This window comes from Mauremys mutica, chromosome 8 (genome assembly GCF_020497125.1).
Source record: "Mauremys mutica isolate MM-2020 ecotype Southern chromosome 8, ASM2049712v1, whole genome shotgun sequence".
Taxonomy (NCBI): domain Eukaryota; kingdom Metazoa; phylum Chordata; order Testudines; family Geoemydidae; genus Mauremys; species Mauremys mutica.
Genome location: NC_059079.1, coordinates 33,357,951 through 33,381,784, shown reverse-complemented (window position 1 = coordinate 33,381,784; position 23,834 = coordinate 33,357,951). Strand labels below are relative to the sequence as shown.

General features: G+C 43.2%; 1 protein-coding gene across 1 annotated transcript in view; it reads right to left on the bottom strand.

Moving 5' to 3' along the window:
• BTBD8 (BTB domain containing 8) overlaps positions 1–23,532 on the bottom strand; it is a 67,116-nt gene extending 43,584 nt beyond the window's left edge. Inside the window, exons 1-2 of the mRNA XM_045028614.1 lie at positions 23,200–23,532; positions 20,842–21,039 (exon numbers count right to left, since the gene is read on the bottom strand). Coding sequence (XP_044884549.1) covers positions 20,842–21,039; positions 23,200–23,333 — 332 coding nt within the window. The 5' untranslated portion in view covers positions 23,334–23,532. The remainder of the gene's footprint in view (positions 1–20,841; positions 21,040–23,199) is intronic.
• Between the last annotated feature and the right edge of the window lie 302 nt (positions 23,533–23,834).

Here is a 23,834-nt window from a genome sequence, read left to right as displayed (position 1 = left end):
TCATCAGAGCATTTATTTGTATAGGATCTATATTTACTGCCCTCTAGTATCATGGAGGGTCCCTTGGTTCTTAGATTACTTGCAGGGACTAATCAGCTTTCACTATATCTTTTACAAATTTTGACTATCTCAATCCCTTTAGCTGTTCTGTGTAAGAGGACACCAAACCACTAATCGTTTCTCTCATGCACTCCAGGATCTTTCCAAGTCCTCCTATAGCAAAGATACCTTAGTAAAATCCTTTATTCAAAAGATGCACATCTGAAAAAGAAGCAGATATGCAGTGTGTTATCTGAACTGCTTTGTACAAACTGTCAAATTAACAAAACCTTTTCTGTTCAGATGAGAGATGTATTGTTCCTTAGTCTAGTCAGTAGGCAAATGGGTAGTCAAGGTCCTTATGCTGCACCTCCTTTACCATTGTCACGGTTGATTCATCTTCTTAATACAGCTGTCAAAGAATTCCAATATTTCTTCTGTGCAACAAAGACAAAAAAACGGGTTCCTGATAGTGAATTTCCATGCTCTGACTGGAAATCTTTACTGTCCCAATTCAGCCAAACACAGCAACTGTGTAATAGCTTGTTTTAAAACACTACAGTATAGTAGGCCATACTTTTGGCTGATTTACCTCATGTTTAAGTATTATTAAAGACAGAACTTGAGGTTGATCAATCCTCAGAGTTCCATACATTATTAATAATCAACCAGTTCTCTCAAGTTGCCAGCTCTTAAGACCATTAAACAGTACTTTGCTTTCTGTTCTTTGAGGGTGCTTGTCTAAGAGTGTGGGCTGCATAATGCTCATTGTGGTCAAAATGATTTCCTGGAAGGTTTGTGTAGCACAAGTTACTTGAATTGGAGATACACAGGTATCATAGATAACTGATCAGATGCACTTTGAGGGAAAAGTAGGCGGAATACCTCAAATATTAGGGAAATGAAGTATTTTAAAGCACCAATGTAAACAAAAAAGACATATGATCAGGGTTTCTGTAAAGTCAGTTTGTTTGTTTTTTAAATTCATTTTAACTCATCCTGAGGAAGCATTTCCTTCCATTAGCCAGGTCACTACGGCTAAATCCTTTGGGAAGGTTCTAAAAATAAAATAAAATAAAAAACCCAACCCATCTCAGAAGCCCTTGTTTGGCTCTATACATTGTTGATGCATTGATTGATAAGTGTGTTAAAGAATGTACATTCTCCTTGGTGGCACAACCACTCTAAATCTGATCTGAAAATGACCTCCAGACATTTTAAACTGTGGGTTGGAGTCAGATGAAACTTGTATATGTTTATTAGAAATCACAATCCCAGAAAATCTGAAATATTTGTGTAGAGACTTCTGCCTGTGAATTACCATCTGCTTTTAACAGTCAGTCATCTAAATTAAGGAGGATATGAAGTTCTTCTTCCCTGAGCTAGGCTACGTTGACAACTAAAAATCTTGATAATCACTTGAAGGGCTGACAAGATCTCAAGGACAAGTACAATGAAATGACAATGACTTTGTCCCACCCCTAAAAATACTTGCTGTAGGCCATAAGAGACAGAATAATAGTGATAAACTAATTGGAATTGCACTTTTTAAATGTAGGCCATGTCTACACTACAAAATTATGTTGCCACCGCACTTATTAAATCATTTGTGTGCATGTTCCCACTTGGTTCTATGAGTTGGCAATGCACGTCCTCACTAGGAGCACTTATATGACTGTATTGTCAGCGAGGGGCACTGTAGGAAGGCTCCTGAAAGCCAGTAATAGTCGCCGTAAGCAATGCAGTGTCCACACTGACACTATGTCAACCTAATTACATCAAACATGATTCTACACTACTTGGGGAGATGGTGTTACTAAATTGGCATAGGGAGGCACTTACGTCGGCAGGGGCCAATTTTAAGTGAAGATGCTTCCACAGGCTAGGTCAACGAAGGTAGCTTATGGTTGACCTAACTGTATAATGTACAACATGCCACAGATATATTACATCTTACAGCACAAAGGGCCCCATTTGGTTCTTACACTAAATGAGCATCAGGAGTGATTCCATGGAAATTAATAAAAATACCTTAGTGTAAATGAGAAAGAAGTCAGTTCCTGTCCCTGCATGAGCAGAGGTTTTGGGTTGTTTGTTTTGTAGTGTAGACGTGTTTTACTCAGTTCAAGGGTTGCACTTTATCTTTTAAGAGAATTAGTCTATGTTTTATAGGTCACACATATGCCTCAGTTTGTCTGGTTTTCTTGCAAGTAGGAAACAGGTAGAATATAATGAAAACAGTGATTTTTTGACTGCATTAATTTTGAGATTATGACCCTCACTAACAAGAATAATAAGATTTCTTGATAAATGCCCAAGCTTAGATTGTTAGATACTGAACTGAGCTGTATCACTCTTGTTTCTGAGAAACATTATACTGAATAACTTAGTTTTTGGAGAGCAGCAAGTATACATTTCTCTTATTCATACAATGTACTTGCAATCAGAATATACATTTTTCTCTGAGACAATTGTTTCTCCCCTATTGCTGCAATGGCTAACTTAGAATGGTTGAGGTGAATGTTTTAATTTGTGCCTATGAGCTCTTCTAAATAACTTCATGCAAGAGAAGGCAGAAGTTATAACTATGCCTTTGCCAGATAATGCACCAATTCAAATCCACTCTTTTTGTGAAAGAATCAATGAATGACAAGTAAGAATCCTCAGACATTCATGGTCCTAGAGTTCTTCACCGCCATTTCACTTCCCTTTGTTCAACAGGCTCAATGTTTGAAACCTCAAAAGGCTGAGTAGGAAGCTGCAGAAGGCTTTCTAATGTAAGTACAAAACCAAACTTGAAAATCGTAAAAAATGTGTCTGAGGCTTAATTCAGGCAGAATAGTACTTTCAAAAGACAGTTAATTCTATTTTAAATTCAGGTTTCAGGATAAATAATGTATTTAAATAAACTGATAAGTCAAAGTAAGCATATTTCATTTCTTTGTAAAGTATATAAACAGCAAGAAGCTATCAGAACACAAATCTATACCGTATCTGTAAAGGATACGTCTGCTATGAAGTGGATGCTTTCTACCACTTTGCCATGACAGTGAAATACTGACACACTGTAAAAGATACTGTCACAACTTGTAAGTGGCCACAAACGTTTGGATCCCAGAAGTAGATTATTTTCTTGGGAGACAAAATAAGTGGACACAGACACAATATAGATCCTATTTCCTTTATTTACAAGTTTTACAGTCTTGTGCACTGTTGTTTTCACTAGGGACTGTGGATAGCAAAAACAGAACTTATGACTCCCACTACTCCAGAAAGTAGTTTTATTGATATTGAAATACTGTCCATAACCACTCCAGAATGCTTCATGTTTACGCTTATTGCAACACATTAAACCTTGTGAGTTATGACTATGTGCTAAGATGAAGGCCAGCTCTACACAACTTTTACCAGTATAGTAACATCAGTGAAGGGTGAGGGTTTTTTTTTTTTTTAAGTCATTTCTATGCCAGTAAAAGTCCTAGTGTAGATGTGGTTATACAAACATAAATGTGCTTTTTTGCAGTATAGTTTATTTCACTTGGTGACCCAGTGTAAGCTAAACCAGCAAAAGCATTTTTTTTTAACTAGTATAGGTTGAATCTACACTAGGAAGTTTGCAGAAACAACTACACCGGCAAACCTCTTCTAGTGTGGATTAGGCGCAACTCACTCTTGACCAGGTGATCCAGCTGGCAATCAAAACCAATCTTATTATTTGCTGTGTCCTTTACACCCTGCTACACTAAAAGGAGCCACTGGCCAGCGTTTGCAGCTCAGAAGATCGCTTGTCTTAAGGAGTCAGACTTTCTTCAAATTCCTTCTCACCAGACACAATGAAGCATCAGCTGCTTCTATTCCTTACTTTGGTCAGAGTTAAGTTCTCAATGAAATCAGTGGGAATTATACCACTCATTTCAGTGAGAGCAAGATCTGGCCCTTAAGCAACCACTAGTGCACTTTCCCAGTGAAAGATTTCTGTCCATCTTGGATATTTTTATTACAAGTCTATGGATTCCTTATAGTATCTTTGCGACAATCCATTGGTTCATTGAATTTTCCCAAACAAAATCTTAACTTCACATGTATACTGCTCAGTCCTCAACTTTCACTATAAAAATTGGGAGTATTTCAAATACAAATGAGTAAATGCAAAGCTTTATCATCAAGTCTCTATTACACTCTGTCCTTTGCAAATGTTTATATCCATATAATATTTCTCTTTTATGAAGTAAGCATGTAAGACAGACAGTTCTAACAAGGAAGAGAAGCAGACTAAATGTTTTCCTTGTACATCAACCTACATGCAAAAAAGCAATTCCTAACAAATAGAAGTGTTCTCATTTTACAAAACTTGGCAGTCTGTTCACACTTGTCATTTAAGGTATTTACACTCATTTTTAGAAGCTGTTTATTTTAAAGTTTGTTTTCATTGAGAAAAAACATGAAAGTTTTTCTGTTGGACACTTCACAGTAACCCAAAGCTGGAGCGCCATACAGCCTCTCACATTTCTCCCCTTCTTTAAGGTAGAGCTCGGTTAAACTTGCTCTTCTGAGAAGATAGTTTAACACATATACTTCATGTCAAAATAAAAACGGATTTTTTCCCTCTTATGTTAGACAATTTAAATTTCTCATTTTCCCCCCCATTATTCAATTAACACAGTCTACATAGTGGTTTGACTTCCATAATTCAGTAAAAATTGAGTGAGTTAGACTGCCTGTTTCAAAGTTTACAAACCACACATTCATAAAGCAGTAGGTTTGTTAACTTTGTTTGTTGATATTTTGGAAGACAAGAGGGATGTTTTCAGCAATAATATCAGAAGATTCAAATTAATTTTAAGATCTTTTCCACTTGTGTTTTTATAACATTTTGACAATGATTAAATATAAAATACACACAAAGTTCATAATAATTTTATAATCTCACAGTATTGAGAAAAGTGACCATTAGCCATTCTGAAACAACTATTGAGGAGTACAAAAGCAAGGGGGGGAAAAGAAAAAAAAGAAAAAAAAAGAAGGTTATAAAGAGAAAGAAAAATAATCATTACCAGCATTTACTGCAAAAGACAAAGCAGACAGACTGCTTAATCACACCCTAAGTAATCTGTAGTCTCCATTTGCATGGTATCCTCTGAATTATTATACCTTATGGAGAATATGGCCTCTGCATTGTTTCTTTTGCAGTCAAATAGGTTAGTAAACAGCAGTTGAGATCCATGCAGCTTCTCTTTTTGTATGTAACAGTAACTTGTACAGTAACAACAAGAGGATTAGGCTGTTCACAGGCCAACTAAACAAACTAGAAACAATAGACAACAGCATGCAGCACTGTTGTGATAACCCACCACATGAGTTAGTACTGCACTGCAGATTCCTTATCTCAGTTCATAACACAGTACAATCCTAATAGTGAGAAAGAGAGATCAGCATTGAAGCAGAAATACTGCTGCAGTGCAAGAGCCTTAGAGAATCCCTTGTGCATGGTAAACGTCAAGTTAATATTTGGGTAACCTGAATTGATAATATTCAAAAAGATGCACTTCCCTTGGATAAGTAGCTGAATATATACTAAGGGGGGCGGGGGCGGACTAGGAGGGACTCACCACCTCCCAGTGTTCCTTATAACCCTTTTCCTGTCTCCTCAAACTGGTCCAACAATATAAATTATTCTCTCTTAGAATAGCCTGGATTGTTAACTATCACCATCAGGAAGAGAAATACAAAAACCTATACTACATGAACAGAATCTCTAAAGCACTGGCTTTGAGAATATTAAAGGACATCAATGGAGGATTTATTTTGTTTAAAAACAGATATGCCTCTTTCTCAGAAGAACCTATTAGCAGCTGATGGTCATTAAGTTATATGCAATTAAGTAATAAAGCCATCTTATGCACAAGTTCTCCAAGATGACCGTGAAAATGGGAAATCTGTTAAAGTATTATTACAATTTATTTATAATCCAGAATGTATTCAACTGGTATTGTCAGTTAGGACTTTTGCCATTTTAAAATATTCAGTTCTTAAGTCCAAATTTTCACAAGCAGTTCTGGATGTGCTATATTTGCTACAACTACCTTTCGAAAATGTGTGCAGCAAAAGGCTACGTTAGCTAGATCCAAAAATAGAGCTAATTGTCATCTTCTGTAATATCGTTCTAATGGCCTGTAGTTTTGACACACACTCCACCTTCTGGTTGTTTTATTTTTTCCTCTGCACACGGAAGATTAGGAAAGGCATGAACAGTGAGTTCAAGAGGTAGTGTACAATATGAGTAGATGAAAGATAATGAAATCTGAATGATGCTATAGGGCAATCTCTCAAAATTAGTAGCAGTAGCTAGAGCCTGATGATTTTACAAAAGGACAAGTTCTCCTAGGACTACAGTACTTAAAAGATCAGCTAACTATAGCCTATGATGGGGGGGGGCAGAAGTTTCATTTCAGAGAGAGTTGCTGCCTGCAATTAATGTACTAGATTTTGTGCCCTTCTGCTGGCTGATGAAGAACCACAAGAACATAACATTTGCCATAGAAAAATCAAACCACTGGTCCATATCTTTAACATCTAGCATCAGTATCTGATTCAAACCCCCATGGCAGGAAGTGTCACAATGTCAATAGAGTTCCCTTGTATTTGATTTAAATGTATTGCTTGCTAACTTAATTTCAATGTCAGTGTCTCTTGGTACCTATATTTAGGCTTAAGAAAGGGGGAAGAGGAACTTCATGTATCTAGAATACATTAGTCTAGTCCTTTCTAAGCTCTATATGAATGAATACTATATAGTATGGCAATAAAGTCATGCTCAAATGATATGAAGCAGCAAGATCATAGGGCAAAAGACACAGGGCAATGCACCTTTACCCTGCTATAACACCACCCGATGTAACACAAATTCGGATATAATGCGGTAAAGCAGTATTCTGGGGGGGCAGGGCTGTGCACTCCGGCAGATCAAAGCAAGTTCGATATAACACGGTTTCACCTATAATGCGGTAAGATTTTTTGGCTCCCGAGGACAGCGTTATATCGGGGTAGAGGTGTATTTATCATTTGTGTTCAAAGTGCATAGGAGAGACAAAAGTTTCTTCCTTGTGTACTACAAAGTTATCAGGGGCGGCAAGTTATATGGGCCTGTGGTGCCCGGGCTCCAGCAATATTCAGGGTCCGGGGGCCTGGTTCCACCAATGTTGGGGGCCAGGTCTCTCCCCTGAGACACCCCCATGCATCTCCCCCAAGCGTCCCTCCCTGCACCCTGGGCAGCTGCTCCCTGCAGCTCCCCACTGCGCTCTGCTCTGCCAGCTCCCAGCATCAACTGCTGCTACAGTGTCCTAGCACCCCCCAACCACTAGTGCCAGGGCAGGCTGACCCAGCCCCTGCCCTTCTGCCTTGAACGGATGGACCCTTCCCTTTTCCGGCAGGACCCTCCACTAGCACAGGGGGCCCCCTGCCCACAGTCACTGCTCCTGCCCCACACTGGGCAAGGGGCAGCCCCATCCCCCACCTCCAGTGAGGGGTAGCAGCAGGGGTGGAGGCGCACATGTGATGGCAGCCCTACCCCCACCCTAGGGGAGGTGAAGGGGCTTCCTGGACCTGAGAGGGGCCCTAGGAGCATGTGCAGTGACAGTGGTGTGAGGTGAGTGTGCTGCCGGGGGGAGGGAAAGGGGCTCCTCCCCTGGAGCTTGCTGCTGCCGGCGTGGGGAGTCCTCCTCTTTGGTCCCAGTCGGGGGCAGCCTGCATGCACCCCAAACTCCTCAGCTCTGGCCCTGCCCCACCCCCGAGCCTGCACCCCCAGCCAGAGCCCTTAGCCCCCCACCGCACCCCAACCCTCTGCCCCAGCCCTGAGCCCCTCCTGCACCGTGAACTCCTCATCCCGGCCCCATCCCGCAGCCCTCACCCTAACCCTCTGCCTGAACCCCTCCCACACCCCAACCCTCTGCCCTAGCCCTAAGCCCCCTCCCACACCCCAAACCCCTCACCCCAAGCCCCACCCCAGAGCCCTCACATTTTTACATTATTTTAAAAAATATATATCGGCTTACAAGGCAGGTGTGGGGGAGGGAGAGAGGGGGGGCAGGACTTGGACCTGTTCTGGGCACCACCAAATATTATTCAAACCTGGCACCCCTAAAAGTTATTACTCAATGTAATATGAACAGGCAAGAAGAATTCATTTGTTCACAATGTTAACAACTTGGTATTAAGGATTTTCATCATTTATCAATTCTAGGTTTTTAAATTCCCTTTAGGTGCCTCAGAATAACTTGGGTATTTAATAAAACTAACAACAGAGCACCTGAATGAACATGAGCACTAGAAAAGTAAGGAAGGGAAATCCAAGAGAGGAAAAAAGGGAGCAGGGGAGAAAAGACAGAACAAGGATAAAAGATAAATGGATGAAGAAGAACACCAAAAGGAACAGGGAAAAAACCTTTGTATTTCAATTAAGTGGGAAGGTGCTGAGGGTAAATAAGAATGAGTTTGTTTGAGAAGGTAAATGAAATGAAAGAAAAAAATTAGAAAGCAACACAAGATGTGTCTGGAGTTTGCTTAGTTGAGTTTACTTTAAAAAAAGATTAACTTCTTTTGCATATCTGTTAATTTGGGGTCTGAGGTAGAGGTAGGGACACAAACATGGAGTTGCTGATGGGCACCACTTCTGAAGTGGCACATATGCTTTTTCTTAGGGTGACCAGATAGCAAGTATTTAAAAAAAAAAATCAGGACAGGGGGTGGGGGGTAATGGATGTCTATATAAGAAAAAGCCCCCAAAATCGGGACATCTGGTCACCCTACCTTTTCTACACTTAAAAGAGTTTGCCATTATAGATATACCAGCAAGAGTTCTTTTACTGGTATAAGTTGCTTCTCTGCTAGAAGGTGTTTACTGGTATAGCTTAAACCAGCTCCCACAATGGAAGAAGCAGTAACAGCAAAAGGACTTTTTTGCTGATATAACTGTGTCTACACTAAGGCTTTTGCCAGTTGTCAGTTGGTTGGAAGTGTGGAAAATGTAATACTTCTAACTGACACAGCTAAGCTAGTACAACTTTCTAGTGTAGACCAGGCCCTAGGCATTAAGGTGATGGGCACATTAGAAATGACTCAAAATAGACAGGATTCTGAATTAAATTGTTGCCTCCTATTAGGTATACAACTAAGTTTAGATGATGGGGAACTTATTTCCCCTGAAATTCCAAATTTTGAATTTAAGTTTCTCTTTCTTAAAAAGAAAACATTTAATAGTGAATAAAAAGGAAGAGGAATGACTATTTACAAATGGAGTTAAAATAATTGGTGGAGCCACTGAAAAAGACATTCTTAAACAAAGAATTTTAACAGCAGGTACAGTGCTGAGAAGAAATTAACAAAAACACAGAGGAATTATATATAGCTGTTGAAACTGATAAAATTCCTTATTCCCTTTCCTTTCACAAGCTTTGGAGATAAGAGAATCCAATTAGAAAACGGTGAAGGCTCAGAGCCACAGAAGCAAAAGATACAGTAATGGAAAGATTCCAAGACTACCTGATTAACTGGTCACATATAAAGAATTCGCAGTGCTACTGGCAGTGAAAACTTCTGTAATGTAAAAGTAATCACATCCGTTATTAATCTACTAATGTGCTTTAGTGCTACTCTCTCACATGAACTGCACTATCGCAGTAAAGACAGTGGACTAAGTCTCAGGAGATCTGTGTTCAATTCCCAATTCTATGACAGATTTCCTGTGATATTTGTCAAGACAGTTTCTCTGTGTCTCAGTTCCTCATATGTAAAACAGAAATAATATTTTCTATCTCACAGGATTATTGCAAGGATAAGCCTGTTAACATTTGGGAGGTTCTGGGACCATACAAGTAATAGAAAAGCACTTTTGAACAATTTCAGATGACAGGCTTAGTCTTAATTATTTTTAGACCATTGTAATGCATATGTTGCTCAATTTCTCCTTGTTCTAAGAAAGGCAATCCACTCAGTCAGATCCATAATTGAGACTTACAATGCCAACTTTGTATTTTGCCACTCTCTCCTGCACTGCTCCAGCCCATTTTTTTTTTCTACTTAGGCCTGGTCTACACTACAAAGAAAGGTCAACCTAAATCAGCTTGCACCAACCTAACTGCACATGTACCTATGCTATAATTTGTCTCCCAGCAACATAAGCACCGTTACAGCGATGCAATAACATCACCTCCTGAGCAATACAGAGCCATGGTCAACCTACTTAGGGTCAACACAGGTCATGCAATGTCTACACTTCACTGCGTTGACCTAACAGTACTCCAGCAGCTGTCCCACAATTCTCCTATCCCCATGACAGTAGCTCCTGTACTCACAATTTCAAACTCTGCTGTCCAAGGGTTGCAGACACCAGAAGCCACTACTCTCTTGTTCCCCCAGATTTTGAAATGCATTTTCCTGATTGTTCACCTTGGTGAGCACACCTACCAGCTCACCTTAGTTACGCGTGTCCAGCCATGCCAGCTTCACAAACACAGAAAGTTACTACATAAATTACTGCCTGGAGCAGGCAAGACTTGGATCTCCTCAGCCTGTAAGGCAAAGAGGCTGTGCAAGCACAGCTACATGCCAGCCATGGAAATATTGACATCTACAAGCAGACTGTATGGGGCAAAGGAGCATGACAGGGATCAGCAGCAGTGCTATGTGAAAGCAAAAGGAATTACAGCAGATATACCAGAAGGTATGAGAAGGTAACAAGAAAACTGGTGCTGCCTCGCAGATCTGCCACTTTTACAATGAACTGCATGCACCTCTTGGTAGGTATCTCACCAGCACCCATGTAAAACTGTGGACACTTTGCAGGAGCCCCCTGCCGTGAATGTTGAAAAAGAAGGGAGAGGCAGGGGCACAGCAAATCAAGCCGTGAGCCAGGAGCCGTTTGAAACTTCTCCAGAGTCAAGCCAGTGCCTGATGGCAAGCAGAGAGGAGCCAACTGCTGAAGGGGAAGGAGCTTAGGTAAATTTGTACATGAATTATATCTCATAGTAATTTTTCCCCTTTTTGTTGCCCAAAACCTAGTCTACCTCCTCCCTCCCCACCACAGCACATCACCATTTAAAATGGTACCCGTGCCATCCCCAACTTTAGAGAACAAAGGCATTGATTTCTGTTTGATTACTTTAATATTTTGTCTTAACATTATGCCAGTAGAGAATAAAAAAAAAACAGCATGGTAGTCCAATTACACAATCCACATCAGATCAGCATCCTGTGTTCAGGTAGAGGTAGAAGAAACAGAGGTACAGTCAGCCTCTTTTTTCCAGCTTGGCAGTGAGCCATGCAGAGTACTTCATTTTTTCTGAATAGGGATGTCCCTTTTGTCCTTGAGAGATCTTGATGAAAATTTCATGAAAATATTCTGCAATTCTCTCCTGAACATTTCTACTGATGGCAGCCTTGTTTCTTCCTGTGCTAGGAGAATTTCCCATGTCACTCTGCAATGAGTACCACTCGCACCACTGTATTAAAGGGGCTAGCAGCATACAGGACGGGGCAGCTTTGGGCTGCCAGGAGCAGCTGGGTTCTCTGTGCCTTTATCACCCTCATATAGCCAAGATCATCCCTGGCTGTGAAAATATTGCCAATATTCATTGCACTTGCCCTATACCCATACCAGCTTTTAAGGCTTCAATGCAGCAGAACACCTCTTCCTCCTTCTAGGCTAGGCTGTACTCACCAGGGTTTGAGCGCCAGAGCAGTGCTGTGACGAGGAACTCTAAAACTAAAGTGACAATTAGCATTTCTTATTAAAAGTATTTCTGGGACTAATGAAAGGGAGTTTTGAAACTTATCATTCCCTTTCCATTGTGACTGTAAATCTAATGGTGTATCCGTCTGTGTTAAGTCAGTAGCCCCTAGTGTGGTTGCCTTGAGTTGTCCCCTCTCCACACCTGCTGAATATCTTTCCCTCATCAGAAGGAGAAAGAAGAGAACTAGGGAGGATACATTCAATGATATCTCCCACTCCTCTATGATCGCCGACAGTAAGTACAAGGCTTGGAGGGGCCATGACAACCACAATCATGGAGAAGGACCAAGAATGGAGGGATTGGCTGCTAAAAAAAAAAAAAGGGGTGAGGCCCGAGAGGTGCATTGGGAAATGCATCAAAGCATCCTGGGTTTGCTCAGGCAACATTGACCTATCTGCCTAGAGATTACCGACTCCGCAACTTTTCCTATCCTCGAAGAACTCCATGGCCACTATTCCCTACACCACCTCAAGCACAACAGGTGGCATCACATACGTACCCCTACCACTCCACACCAGGGAAAAATAAGGAGAACCATACCTACATATATATAAACCAGGAGGGGGGGGGACATAGGATCAGACAATACTTGTATTTATTTCCTTTTTGTTCTTGGGTTTTTAAAAGATGGTTCACTGTTATAGCGTTGCTAGATTGTTTTTACCCTATTTTTGCACTTTATTGTGTGCAAAGAAGCAATGAACAAAAAAATTCTGTTTTTGGAAACTTGAGTATCTTTAATCAGTGTACACCAAGCATTACAGAATTCAGAACAGGAAGCACCAACCCATGAACGCTGTTCCATAAAGTGTTCATCAGATAACATGGTTCATCTCAACCCTACACTGTAGCAGCCACTTTTCTCCCTTTGCTTCACAGGTGTTTTGCAGTTCACAACATGCAGCTATAACAATGGCGATTGATGTTAGCCTTGCTGAGATGCAATCTAGAAAGCAGGCATTGCCAGGAATCTTTAAATCTACCAAAAGCACATTCAATCATTCTGCATCTTCTCAGCTGGTAACTGAATCTTTCTTTGGTGCTGTCGAAGAGGCCAGTGTACAGCTTCATGTGCCAGGGAAGCAAGAGTAGGCTGGGTCCCCCAGAAACACTAGTGGCATTTCAACATAGCCAATGGTAACATGCAGATCAGGGAAGACCGTTCAGGAATCCCATTGCTGCAAATCCATCCACTATTTCCTGAGCATTTCAGCATCGCCAATGGTAACTACGGTGACCAGACAGCAAGTATAAAAAATTGGGATGGGGTGGGGGGAGGTGGTAATAGGAGCCTATATAAGAAAAAGACCCAAAAATTGGGACTGTCCCTATAAAAATCGGAACATCTGGTCACCATAATGGTAACATACAGATCAGGAAGACAGTTCAGGAATCCCATTGCTGCAAATTCATCCACTATTTCCTGAGCATAACTCAGACTCACAACCATGCATAGCAGGAGATGATTAAAAGCCTTGTATGCTTGGATCACAACCACCCCCCGTGCGGTTTTTCCCAACTTCAAACAGATTGCCCACTGACTGGCAGCAATCTGGTGTTGCAAGCTTCCAGACCACGATTACTACTTGCTTCTCCACTGCCAATGTAGCTCTCAGTTTGGCGTCTCTGTGACAGAGGGGTGGAGTGACCTTGGCACACAGATCCAGGAATGCAGCCTTTTGCATCCAGAAGTTCTGCAGATACTGCTTGTCATCCCAAACTTTCATTACAATGCGATCCCACCAATCAGTTCTCATTTCTCAGGCCCAGATGCAGCAATCCATCATGTGGAGCTTCTCCATGAATGCTAACAGCGATCTGGCATTTTTTCCCCTGCTCTGTCAATCAGTATCCAGTTATTGTGCTTCAACATCTCCACATCTTCCTCATTGCACACTCAATTGTAGTAGCACATGTTCAAGTTCGGCAAATACAGAAGAATCATGTGTCCTGTATTAGCAATACTCACAAGAATTTCATTGAGTTGTGCACTGTCCATGCTTCTGCCAGAGAGATGATGGAGACCAAAAAAAGGCATGTGGAACTGTGGGAGTTTTAAAAAACAGTGCAAAAAATTATGGAACGGAGAAAGTGGCCTGGTGAAAACTTAACCCCTACCTTTATAAATCCCTGGGTGAACTGGTGGCATTCCAAAAACCACTGCAAAAAAGCAACCCACAAGGCACTGAGCCAAACAGCAGTGCAAGGCACACTGGGATACTTATGCACAGTGCACTACATTTTACAACAATGCAACCACTCACAGGGAGGACATGCAGCACTGATGCAAGCACCCAAGTGTGCATGCACACAACATACTACAGTCAGTGGTTTTATGTTGACATAACTTGCAGGGGCGGCTCCAGACCCCAGCACGCCAAGCGGGTGCTTGGGGCGGCATGCCACGGGGGGCGCTCTGCCGGTCGCCGGGAGGGCAGCAGGCGGCTCCAGTGGACCTCCCGCAGGCGTGCCTGCGGAGGGTCCGCTGGTCCCGCGGCTCCACCAAAGCCACGCGGGACCAGCGGACCGTCCGCAGGCACGCCTGCGGGACGTCCACCAGAGCCGCGGGACCGGCAACCGGCAGAGTGCCTCCCGCAGCATGCCGCCCTGCTTGGGGCGGCGAAATGTCTAGAATCAGTTGCATCCGACGAAGTGGGTATTCACCCACGAAAGCTCATGCTCTAAAGCGTCTGTTAGTCTATAAGGTGCCACAGGAAATGTCTAGAGCCGCCCCTGATAACTTGTGTCAACCAAACTTCGTAGTGTAGACAGGCCACGATCTGTTAAGTGGAGTCTTAAGTTTCAAGATGCAGTCCAAAGGCTATCAACCCAGATGCTCATGCTCTTCTCCTCTGCAGCCTGACAAACACAATAAAACCCACCATAGATTTTAAAGAAGTTGCAGTTGCAGTCTGCTATGCAGATGGGACACCACCTCCATAACCAAATGGAAGGAGATGCAAATGGGAGACAATGAAGAGCGAGGTGCCTAATTAGATTATACATACAAAATATATATTGTATATACACATTACATACAAGACAGCAACATTACAGATGGGGAACTGAGGCAGAGAGAGATTTAAGGTCAGAGTATCCATTAGTTTTGGGCACCCAATTGATGCTTAGGACCTGATTTTTCAGCACTTAGCATTATACAGCACTTAATGTATCCAAAGCACAGCTCTCATTAGCTTCAGCTGAGCTGAAAAAGTGCTTACCACTCACAAATGAGACCCAGGATCTCAACTCAGGCACCCAGAAAATAAGGAACATACTATTAGAGACTACCTGTCAAAAATCTGATTTAATTGACTTGTTTAATTGACAAGAGCGGCTCTAGGGATTTTTCCGCCCCAAGCAGGCTGCCTCCGGTGGTTTGTCTGCGGAGGGGCCGCTGGTCCCGCGGCTTCGGCGGCCACTCTGCAGACACGCCTGCGGGAGGTCCACCGAAGCCGCGGGACCAGCGGACCCTCCGCAGGCAAACCGCCAAGGGTAGCCTGCCTGCCACCCTCGCGGCGCCGGCAGAGAGCCCCCCGCAGCTTGCCGCCCCAAGCACGCGCTTGGCATGCTGGGGCCTGGAGCCAACCCTGACAAGAACTCTGTGGCAGAAGCAGGGATAAAATCCAATTATCCAGGGCAGAACTCAACTGATTTACAAGAAGGAGGGTTCTCAGGGGTAACACCTTAACTCTCCCACTATACACCTTCCAACTTCTGCAACAAATGAAGTAGAGGTCCTACTGAACACACACTCCTTAACTACATAACCTGATTCATCCCAGAGCAGTCCATTTTGTGCACTATTGGAGGCAGATATCCTGCTAAAAGAACAGTACGTGATCATATAATTAAAGACATATAATACATACAAGGGGGGGAAATTAAGGTTGCACCGCCAACCTAAATTCTGGCATTTCCTAACTTTTGAGTGCTTGACTTTGCAACCTTAATATAGTGTTCTTTTAATGTAGTTTGGTTGATGTAGCTTCCTAGATTTAAAAAAAAATCAAAATGAAGAGACAAATTCCATCATGTGGACATCCCAATAGGTTCACCAGCAGGGTTGGAACCTTTAAACCCATTGCACAGACCTCTGCCACTCGAGCTAATGGAGTAAATTAACAGTAGTAGATTATCCTCCTCTACATGAACAAGCACTAGAGGAGGATGGGATACTTTGCCAGGGAGCTTCACTGGTATTTGCTGACAGCAGAGGAATGATAAGACTCAAGAATCTGAGATTCCATTCTAGGCTCTGCAGGAGAGTATGACCTAGTGGGCACAGACTCTTCTGACCATTCCCTCCAAACAGGAACCCTCCTGCCCCATCCCTTCTTATCTGTGCCTGTTCTCTTCTCTTCTCCTCCCTTCCCCTCCGCCCCCGGCTCCTCATCCTAGTCCCATTCTCTTCATTTAACCAGTCATCACTCCTCAGGCATCTCATACTAGTCCCAGTCTCCTTTCCTAGCATGTACAAGTTCCTCTTTTCCCAGTTCCTTGTCCAATCTGTCTCTCCCCACCCTGACCTCCAATCCACTCTGCCCCCACTGGCTCCCAGTCCCTGTCTCCCTCCTCATCCCATCTCAGTGTCCTGTTCCTACCCCACCACTTCATCAGTCCTGGTCCTAATCTGTTTGCCCAACTAGTCACAATTCTTCTCCCTACAGCTCAAATCGTTGTCTGATCTGTCTCCATCTCTTTCCTCTGCCTCACTGGTTCACAGAGTCTGGACCCAGCCAGTCTCTATCTCCACACTCTCTAACCCTAGTCCCAATTTCCCTTTGCCCCGCCACCCCCAACAGCCTCTTGTCCCGGTCTCAATCTACTCTCCTATTCCCCCACTCAGGACCAACTCTTGTCCCCTCTGCATTCAAATCAGGCAGCTTCCTCCTCCACTCTGCCTGGACCCTGCCGGGGGGGCATTGAGAGCACAAGAAAAACAGGCTTCCTGTTCTCAGTTTCAGTGCCTGGCTCTGGCCCACAGCAACCCAGAGCTGCAATTGCAGGGAAAATCCTGTTCAGCTGCAGGCTGAAACATGCCCAGTGTAGACAGAGTCTTCAGGGATTTTAGCTGCAATGTTCCAGCAAGTCTCACAAAGGTCAGGCCCTTGCCAAAGTTCAAGTCCCTACTCCAAAGCATGGGGGAAACCAAACTTCTTAAAAAAAAAAAAAAAAAAAAGGTTGCTAAGAATATTTTAACATGGACAAAACAACGTATTTTTTCCTAGCCTCGTTCACAGAAACAGTTCAACTATTTTGGCTTAAGTTTAAAAAAAAAACAAAAAACCCTTCAGCCTGAGGCAGACACCCAGCATAGAAAATTTCAGCCCAAACAGTTAAAGTTTGTAATTGTTCTAAGCAAATGAAAACAGGGTCTTATATTGGCAAGTGTCAGCGACCTTAATAGGCTACCAGCCCAACCCACTTTAAATATAGATATGTAGGTGTACACACACTATTCATAGTTTAAGGGCAAAAATATAAACAAAAGCATTTAGTAACATGAATACATAGTCACCCATTCTCCCTATTCTGCATTTTCACCTCACCAGCTCTACCCTGAAAAGTGAAACATAGCTGCTGTAAATATGTCCTTATGAGTCAATATGTTATGGTTTGCATTTGTGATGTCTAAATAGAGAAAAACTTATTTGATCAGAATTAGACATACAGTACCTTGATGGTTAAGGAATAAAATTAACAAAACTAGGTTCCAAGTCTGCAAGGAAAAGTATCTATACAGTAAAACCAAAGTTCTTTTCCCCCTTATAGTATTGAGACTTATATACAGTTCCCTCACACACACAGGTTTTGTTTAATGACAGCAGCATCTACCCCAATCAAAAATTCCTGTCATCTAAACACTGAATTTTGAATTTTACATGACTATGTTTCTACCCTTTACCTCATCAAGGGCAATAAAATATTCAATCTGTCTTTCACCAGTTACTGTAGCATATGGAAAACATAGGATACTGATGGTCTGCGACAGCCTTCTCTTAAGAAAGAAAGTGAAAGACCCTGGCTGAAGAAATTATTTCTTAACACTGACATGCTTGTTCTCTAAATTATTGACCTATCCAAGTACTGCCTTCTTAGAGAAGGCACAGGGGCCTGTAGCAAGACAGCTCCAGAATTGTCTGTATTCCTCAAGTCTTCTTGAGCCTTACTCTGTACCTAAGTACAGAGAATGGAATGGCTGTATCAGTTGAGGATGTCCTCATGACAAAGACCTGTTCCTGGCAGACTTTAGCAGCTGTAGATAAGGAGACAATTGAATGACACCACAGGGTAGTACTGGGCAACTGCTCATCTGTTTAAATGTTTCTCTCAAGTGGAGTTCATCTTGTCTTCCTTCCTGCTCATAACATACACAAAGCCATTAGGATTATTGAGGTTATATGAGCTGCAGTTAGGTTGACCAGATGTCCCGATATTTGGAGCTTTGTCTTGTATAGGTGCCTATTACCCTCCACCCGGTCCTGATTTTTCCACAGTTGCTGTCTGGTCACCCTAGCTGCAGTGTCTTCAGTATGCAAATTACACCCAGCTTTATTTCTCCAGCTCATCTGCCCTATTCAGAGCAGTTGAGTGACTGTGCTGAAGTGAGATTATGGATCTGAAGTATATCTGGGTGAGACTCAGTGCAGACAAGATTGAGTGTAAAATTTCTAGTTTGGAAGAAGACATCGTGATAGTATGGGAAGGCTGGGTCAGTTCCCTTTGTTGGGGGATATCCTACAACTTATCGCACATGATTGCAACTGAAGGTCCTTAGCTGTTTCTAGAAATCCAGGCTGCATCAGTGGCCAAAAGTGCTTATTTCACTTTGGGCTCGGCTAGGAGACTGCAGTCTTTTTCAGATGCAAGCTTTACTACAGCTATCCATAGATTTGTTACTTCAGAGTAAACGCACTCTACATGGTGCTACACTGGAGGACAATCCAGAACTTTATCTAATACAGTGCCCCTCCCCACCCCACCCCCGCCCTTCTTACCAGAGCTTCATGCAGTGACCACATTACATCTGTGCTCCAAGACCTACACCATTTCATTTTTGGGTGTAATTCAAGGTATTGTTTCTGACTTATACAGGTCTAACTGGTTTGGATCCTGGCTAACAGAAAGACCCCATGGGATACCTCTGCCACAGAGATTAGTGGAGGCACACAACCTGACACATTCCACCTTTACCTGAGAGAGGGCTGCTAGAATGCTGTTCTCAGTGGGGACCCACTCAACTCTGAAGTATGCTTCCCTCACTTGGTCCAATAAAGTTCAAGGCTGTAGACCTTTAGGGCTTTTTAAAAGGCCATCTGTTTTTCCAGACTTTTGAGAAGATGGAAGATTAGGAGGATGTACATATTGATAACCATTTCATCCTTCAGCACTAAGGCAGAGGTGGGGTCCCCCCCCCACCCCACAGATGCATTTATACATCATCTAGAATACATGGAGACGGGCATTTTAAAAGATTACGGTTTATATTTAGACATAGTGTTTTGAAACTCAAGTTGTTTTGTAAGACTAGCACATATTTTTCCTTGGAGAGCCTCCTGGACCCTAGGGACTTTTACTTGCTTTCCAATGAACACAAGTTAATTGAAAACAAGTGATACAGAGCCATGAATTGTAGGTATACGATGCTTACCATTCAGGAAACAGAGGAGTAAGTCCAAATGTTTAATTAAAAGATGTGGGAAGTTATGTCCTGTGGCACTGGTTCAGCATAAGAACCTACTACACCACCACTAATATACACTGCTATTGGTATGATGCACAATTAGAATGCTATGTGCAGTATCTCACGGAGTAATGTCTTTTTTTTTTTTAAATAAACTCCCAATAGTAGTTGTCATTTAAAAAAGTGTTATTAACACCAAAAGTTTCATGTTTTATATTATTTTGAAGACACCACTGTTAACATCTCAGTAGGAAACTGATAAACCCTACACTATTTCATGAACTGTAGTGCCCCCTAAATACCATGTTTTAAGCAATATCTTCTGGATTTTTTAGAAGAATCTACTGCTTCCATACTAGTAATTCACAGAAAATTGGTTATCTGTTTTCAACCATCTGCCCATACTTCCACCGCATAAGTTACAGTCATCTCAAAAAAAGAAATTTAAGTCATTAGGACCTTAATGGCAGCAGCTTAATATTAAATTCAGTGAGTCAGCCACTAGCCTTAATATAATACAGAGGACTTTCAATATTTTCACCTTTAATGACCTCTTTAATGGATGCTATATATCAATTTTTCCATGTTACCATACTGATGGGAGAGCAAGTCCTTTGACAAGATCTTTCATCAACAGAGTTGGTCCAATAAAAGATATTACATCACCCTCTTGTCTTTCTAAGATCTGTAGATGTTTGAAAATTTACAGTTTGAAAGTTTTATTACTAGCCCTTTAAAATATAAAATGTTTCAATAATAAAACAACACAGGGATTCAGCACAAGTGGCCTATTTCTTTACAAATGAACAGGTTAATAAAGTAATTCAAGGAATAATGCTGGCATTCATTTGCTACTTGCTGACTACTTCCCATTTCTGTTATGGCTTAATATTTACCAGATGTGTTAAGCAGCCACAATAAACCACGTTGGTATTTAGCAACAACAGAAACCATAAATTTTTTGTTTTATTTCAAAACTACAATTATCTGTCCTCCAAGCTGTATCATCCAAGAATGGGCTAATTGGTGTGAGTAGGCATGGGTGGGTTAATTGCTTAAGATATAGTACTAAATATTCTCTTACCTCAATCTCCTCTCCCCTAAACTAAGGATCCAGTCTTGCTACTATTGACATTGGTGGTAAAACTCCCATTGATGCTAATTGGAACACTTGCGGATCCAGTAACTTTAAGCAAAACCTAAAGTTTTGTTGATCAGATTCTCTCTACAGACACTACAGAACATACACAAAAAATGCTGACTACAAGTCCATTCTAATTTTTAGACAGTGAAATACAAAAAAAAAAGAAAAGATAATGAAAAACTTACTGCAGAAATGTTTTAAATTCTGAGGGCTCAAAGTTCTCCAGATTAAAAGTTTCATGGTCTTTCAGATTAGTTAATTGTTTTCCGGTACAGTGTAAGAAGAAGTCTGGAACTCTTGCTAAAAGCACCGCTTTATGTGCTCTGAATAGAGTATGACCAACAGAAAAAGTGACATCTGCATGTATTTCTTCTTTAAGAAGCCTGTTAGAGGACAGGAATCATTATGCAATTAAATTCACATCTAGAAGACACACTCTAAACACTGTTTATAATATACTGGAATCTTTAAAAAATACAATTTTTTTAAAATTACAGTGAAATATGAATGCCATGACAATTCAGGATGTAGTCATCTGAAAAAAAAAATCCTGTTGAAGCATTTTAACTCAATTCAGTTGCTGGAACTGACCCACATCTTCAGCTAGTTACACCAGCACTATGGCCCAAGTGCAATGCTGACACTGTGATCCATTGCTATGGCACACAGACCCCCCAGCTGGTGATGCCACTACTGTATCTTGATCAGTGGAACTGGAGTCAGAGGGCTCATGTTCCCTGAAGGGACTGTTATTAAGAGAGCACCAGGAAAAATAGGGAATGCAGAGAGTTAGGCTGGAAGCAAATCAGCCATGTGGACAGAGCAACGGACAGCGTTTAATAAAGTTCCATTTGTTCAGCTTAGCTTTGCAATGCTTTACTCTTTGAAAATGAAACATGGTGGCAACAGCTGAGCTGTTAGCTTTCTGAAGGGCAGCAGATTGCAAAGTAAGCCCCCACAGAGCCCTGGATTTTGCAAACAAATCCAGCCCAGTGATGGACCCAGTTGAAGGAGGATTTAGAGCTGTACACAGAGCTGGTCATGCAATAGGACAACAATAGCAGGAAAGTAAAGCTATTATTTTACCTTACTGGGGAACAAGAAGAGAGGTCAGCACCACATGAGGGCTCACCACTGCCTCAAGCCTCACAGGAGTCCGAAGAGCTCGGGGGAACTATTGCTCCCCAAAGCAGAACAAAAACCATTCTATACCCACAGTGAAATGCATTTCAGGTGGGAGACTGCATGAGGGGGTAAAAGAAGTGCCCCAGCCTATGACAACAAGGAACGTGGAAAGTTGAACCATTTTTGCAGTGTGAGCAAGAGCAGGGGGGTTTGACCACCACACCTCCTTCCAAGCATACCATAGGAGTAATGGTAAGGTTGAATCAGCTGCAAAAACAGCTCAGAGACTGTTACACAAGGCTGTTTCTTCTGATTCAGGCATTGTTGTTAACATTTGTTGGTACGCAGAAATACTCCATCACAGGGGTACCAAAACAGTCCAGTGCAGACAGTGATGTGATGAAGGACCAAAACTTACCACCAGTTAGGGGAGACCTGGTGTAGCCAGAAGGATGGGGACACTGCCAAAAGGTGATGGCCAACAATCTGAGAAAGCAGGCACTAAATGTACCGAAGGTCAGCCAAGAACTTACCATGGAGATAGGCATTCCTGTGAGGATCCAGCCTTTATAGACACACCAAAAGGATAGAACTAAAGGAGTTGTGAGGGGTGCAGTGGCACCCAGGTCATACAAGATGACTATGCAAGAGGGACAAGTGATCTAGAGGAACGGGAGACACATACAAGACAGCAGACAACACCCAGAGAGTCTCTACAAAGACCATCACAGAATAGGGACACAGAAGTATCTGAAGGCCAGCTCCACAGGAAGGAGACAGTTTGCTAGACTCAGAACCCTGGTCTACACTAGCGTTAGGTCAACATAAGGCAGCTTATGTCAACCTCACTCTGTAACTATCGACACTGCAGTGGTGCTCCCACCGATGTAAGTTGCCCAGTACGTTGACTTAATAACGCCACCTCTGCAAGAGGCGTAGTGCTTTGGTCAATGTAGTTAGGGCAACAGAGTGTGTCTATGCAGAATCTGCATTACTCACACCGCCTATTGGTTGTCAGCACCACGCAGGGCTCTTAGCAGGAGACTGCCACCCCAACATGGAGCTCTTCCAGCCCCAGGGCTGACAGCCCTAAGGAGGAGGGGCTCGATTTCATAGCAGGGAGCCTAACAGCAGTGAAACTGACATTCTTACAGTTTCGTGGCTACTATTATTACACCTTTCCGCTCTAGCTCTGGCTGTAAGCCCCAGGGGCCAGGGAGCTGAGAGACTGTGCCCTGATGCTGCAGGGCTGCGGCCAAGGTACTCCCAAGTGGTGACCCCACCTGCGCCGAGTACCATGACAACACTGGGGCTGGCCGAAGGTCCCCACCATGCCTCGGGTGCCCCGCTCCCCACGACCACACTTGGACCCGCGGCTGTGCCCGGCCCCAGGGTGAGTGCCGCGCCCCCGCCCCTACCTGCCGAGATCCTGACGGAGCTGCTCAGCCACCATCTCCTTCAGCCTCTGCCGCTCCCACGCCCCCCTCCCGCCGCCTGCTGCCGGGACCCAGCTGGTGCCTTTCGAGACAGCGTCCCCCCCACACCGCGCCATGTGCCGGGCGGGGTCCGCTCCCTCTTAGGCGGCAGCTTCTTGTACTAACGCCGGCGTGAGCGTCGATGATTGATAGACGGTCCCTGAGCTACACAGTTTATAGGACATCGCTGGTATTCACGAAGAACCCGTACTCCGGCGTTCGCCCCTAGAGCCGGCGTCCACCCTACGGCAGCGACGCCAAGCAGCCCAGGGACTCTCTCAAAACAACTAACTTGCCGGCCGCCTTCTCCACACCGGAAACCTCCGCGCATTGGACACAGAGCCAGCTTCCCTCCTCCCATTGGGCGGTCCGGAAGCGACCTTGACCAATCGCGGCTGCTCCTTCAGACACCTCTGCTCCGCCCCCCGGTTGTTTACTAGGCCGGGCCGGTTGCTGCGACCCGCTGCGTGTGGGGCGGAGATCTGGCTCGCGGGGCTAGGCAGGGCCCCGGGGGGGCGGGGCAGCGGAGGGCTGGGGCGAGGTGGCGCGTGGCGGGGATCCAGGCTCCCAGCAAGGAG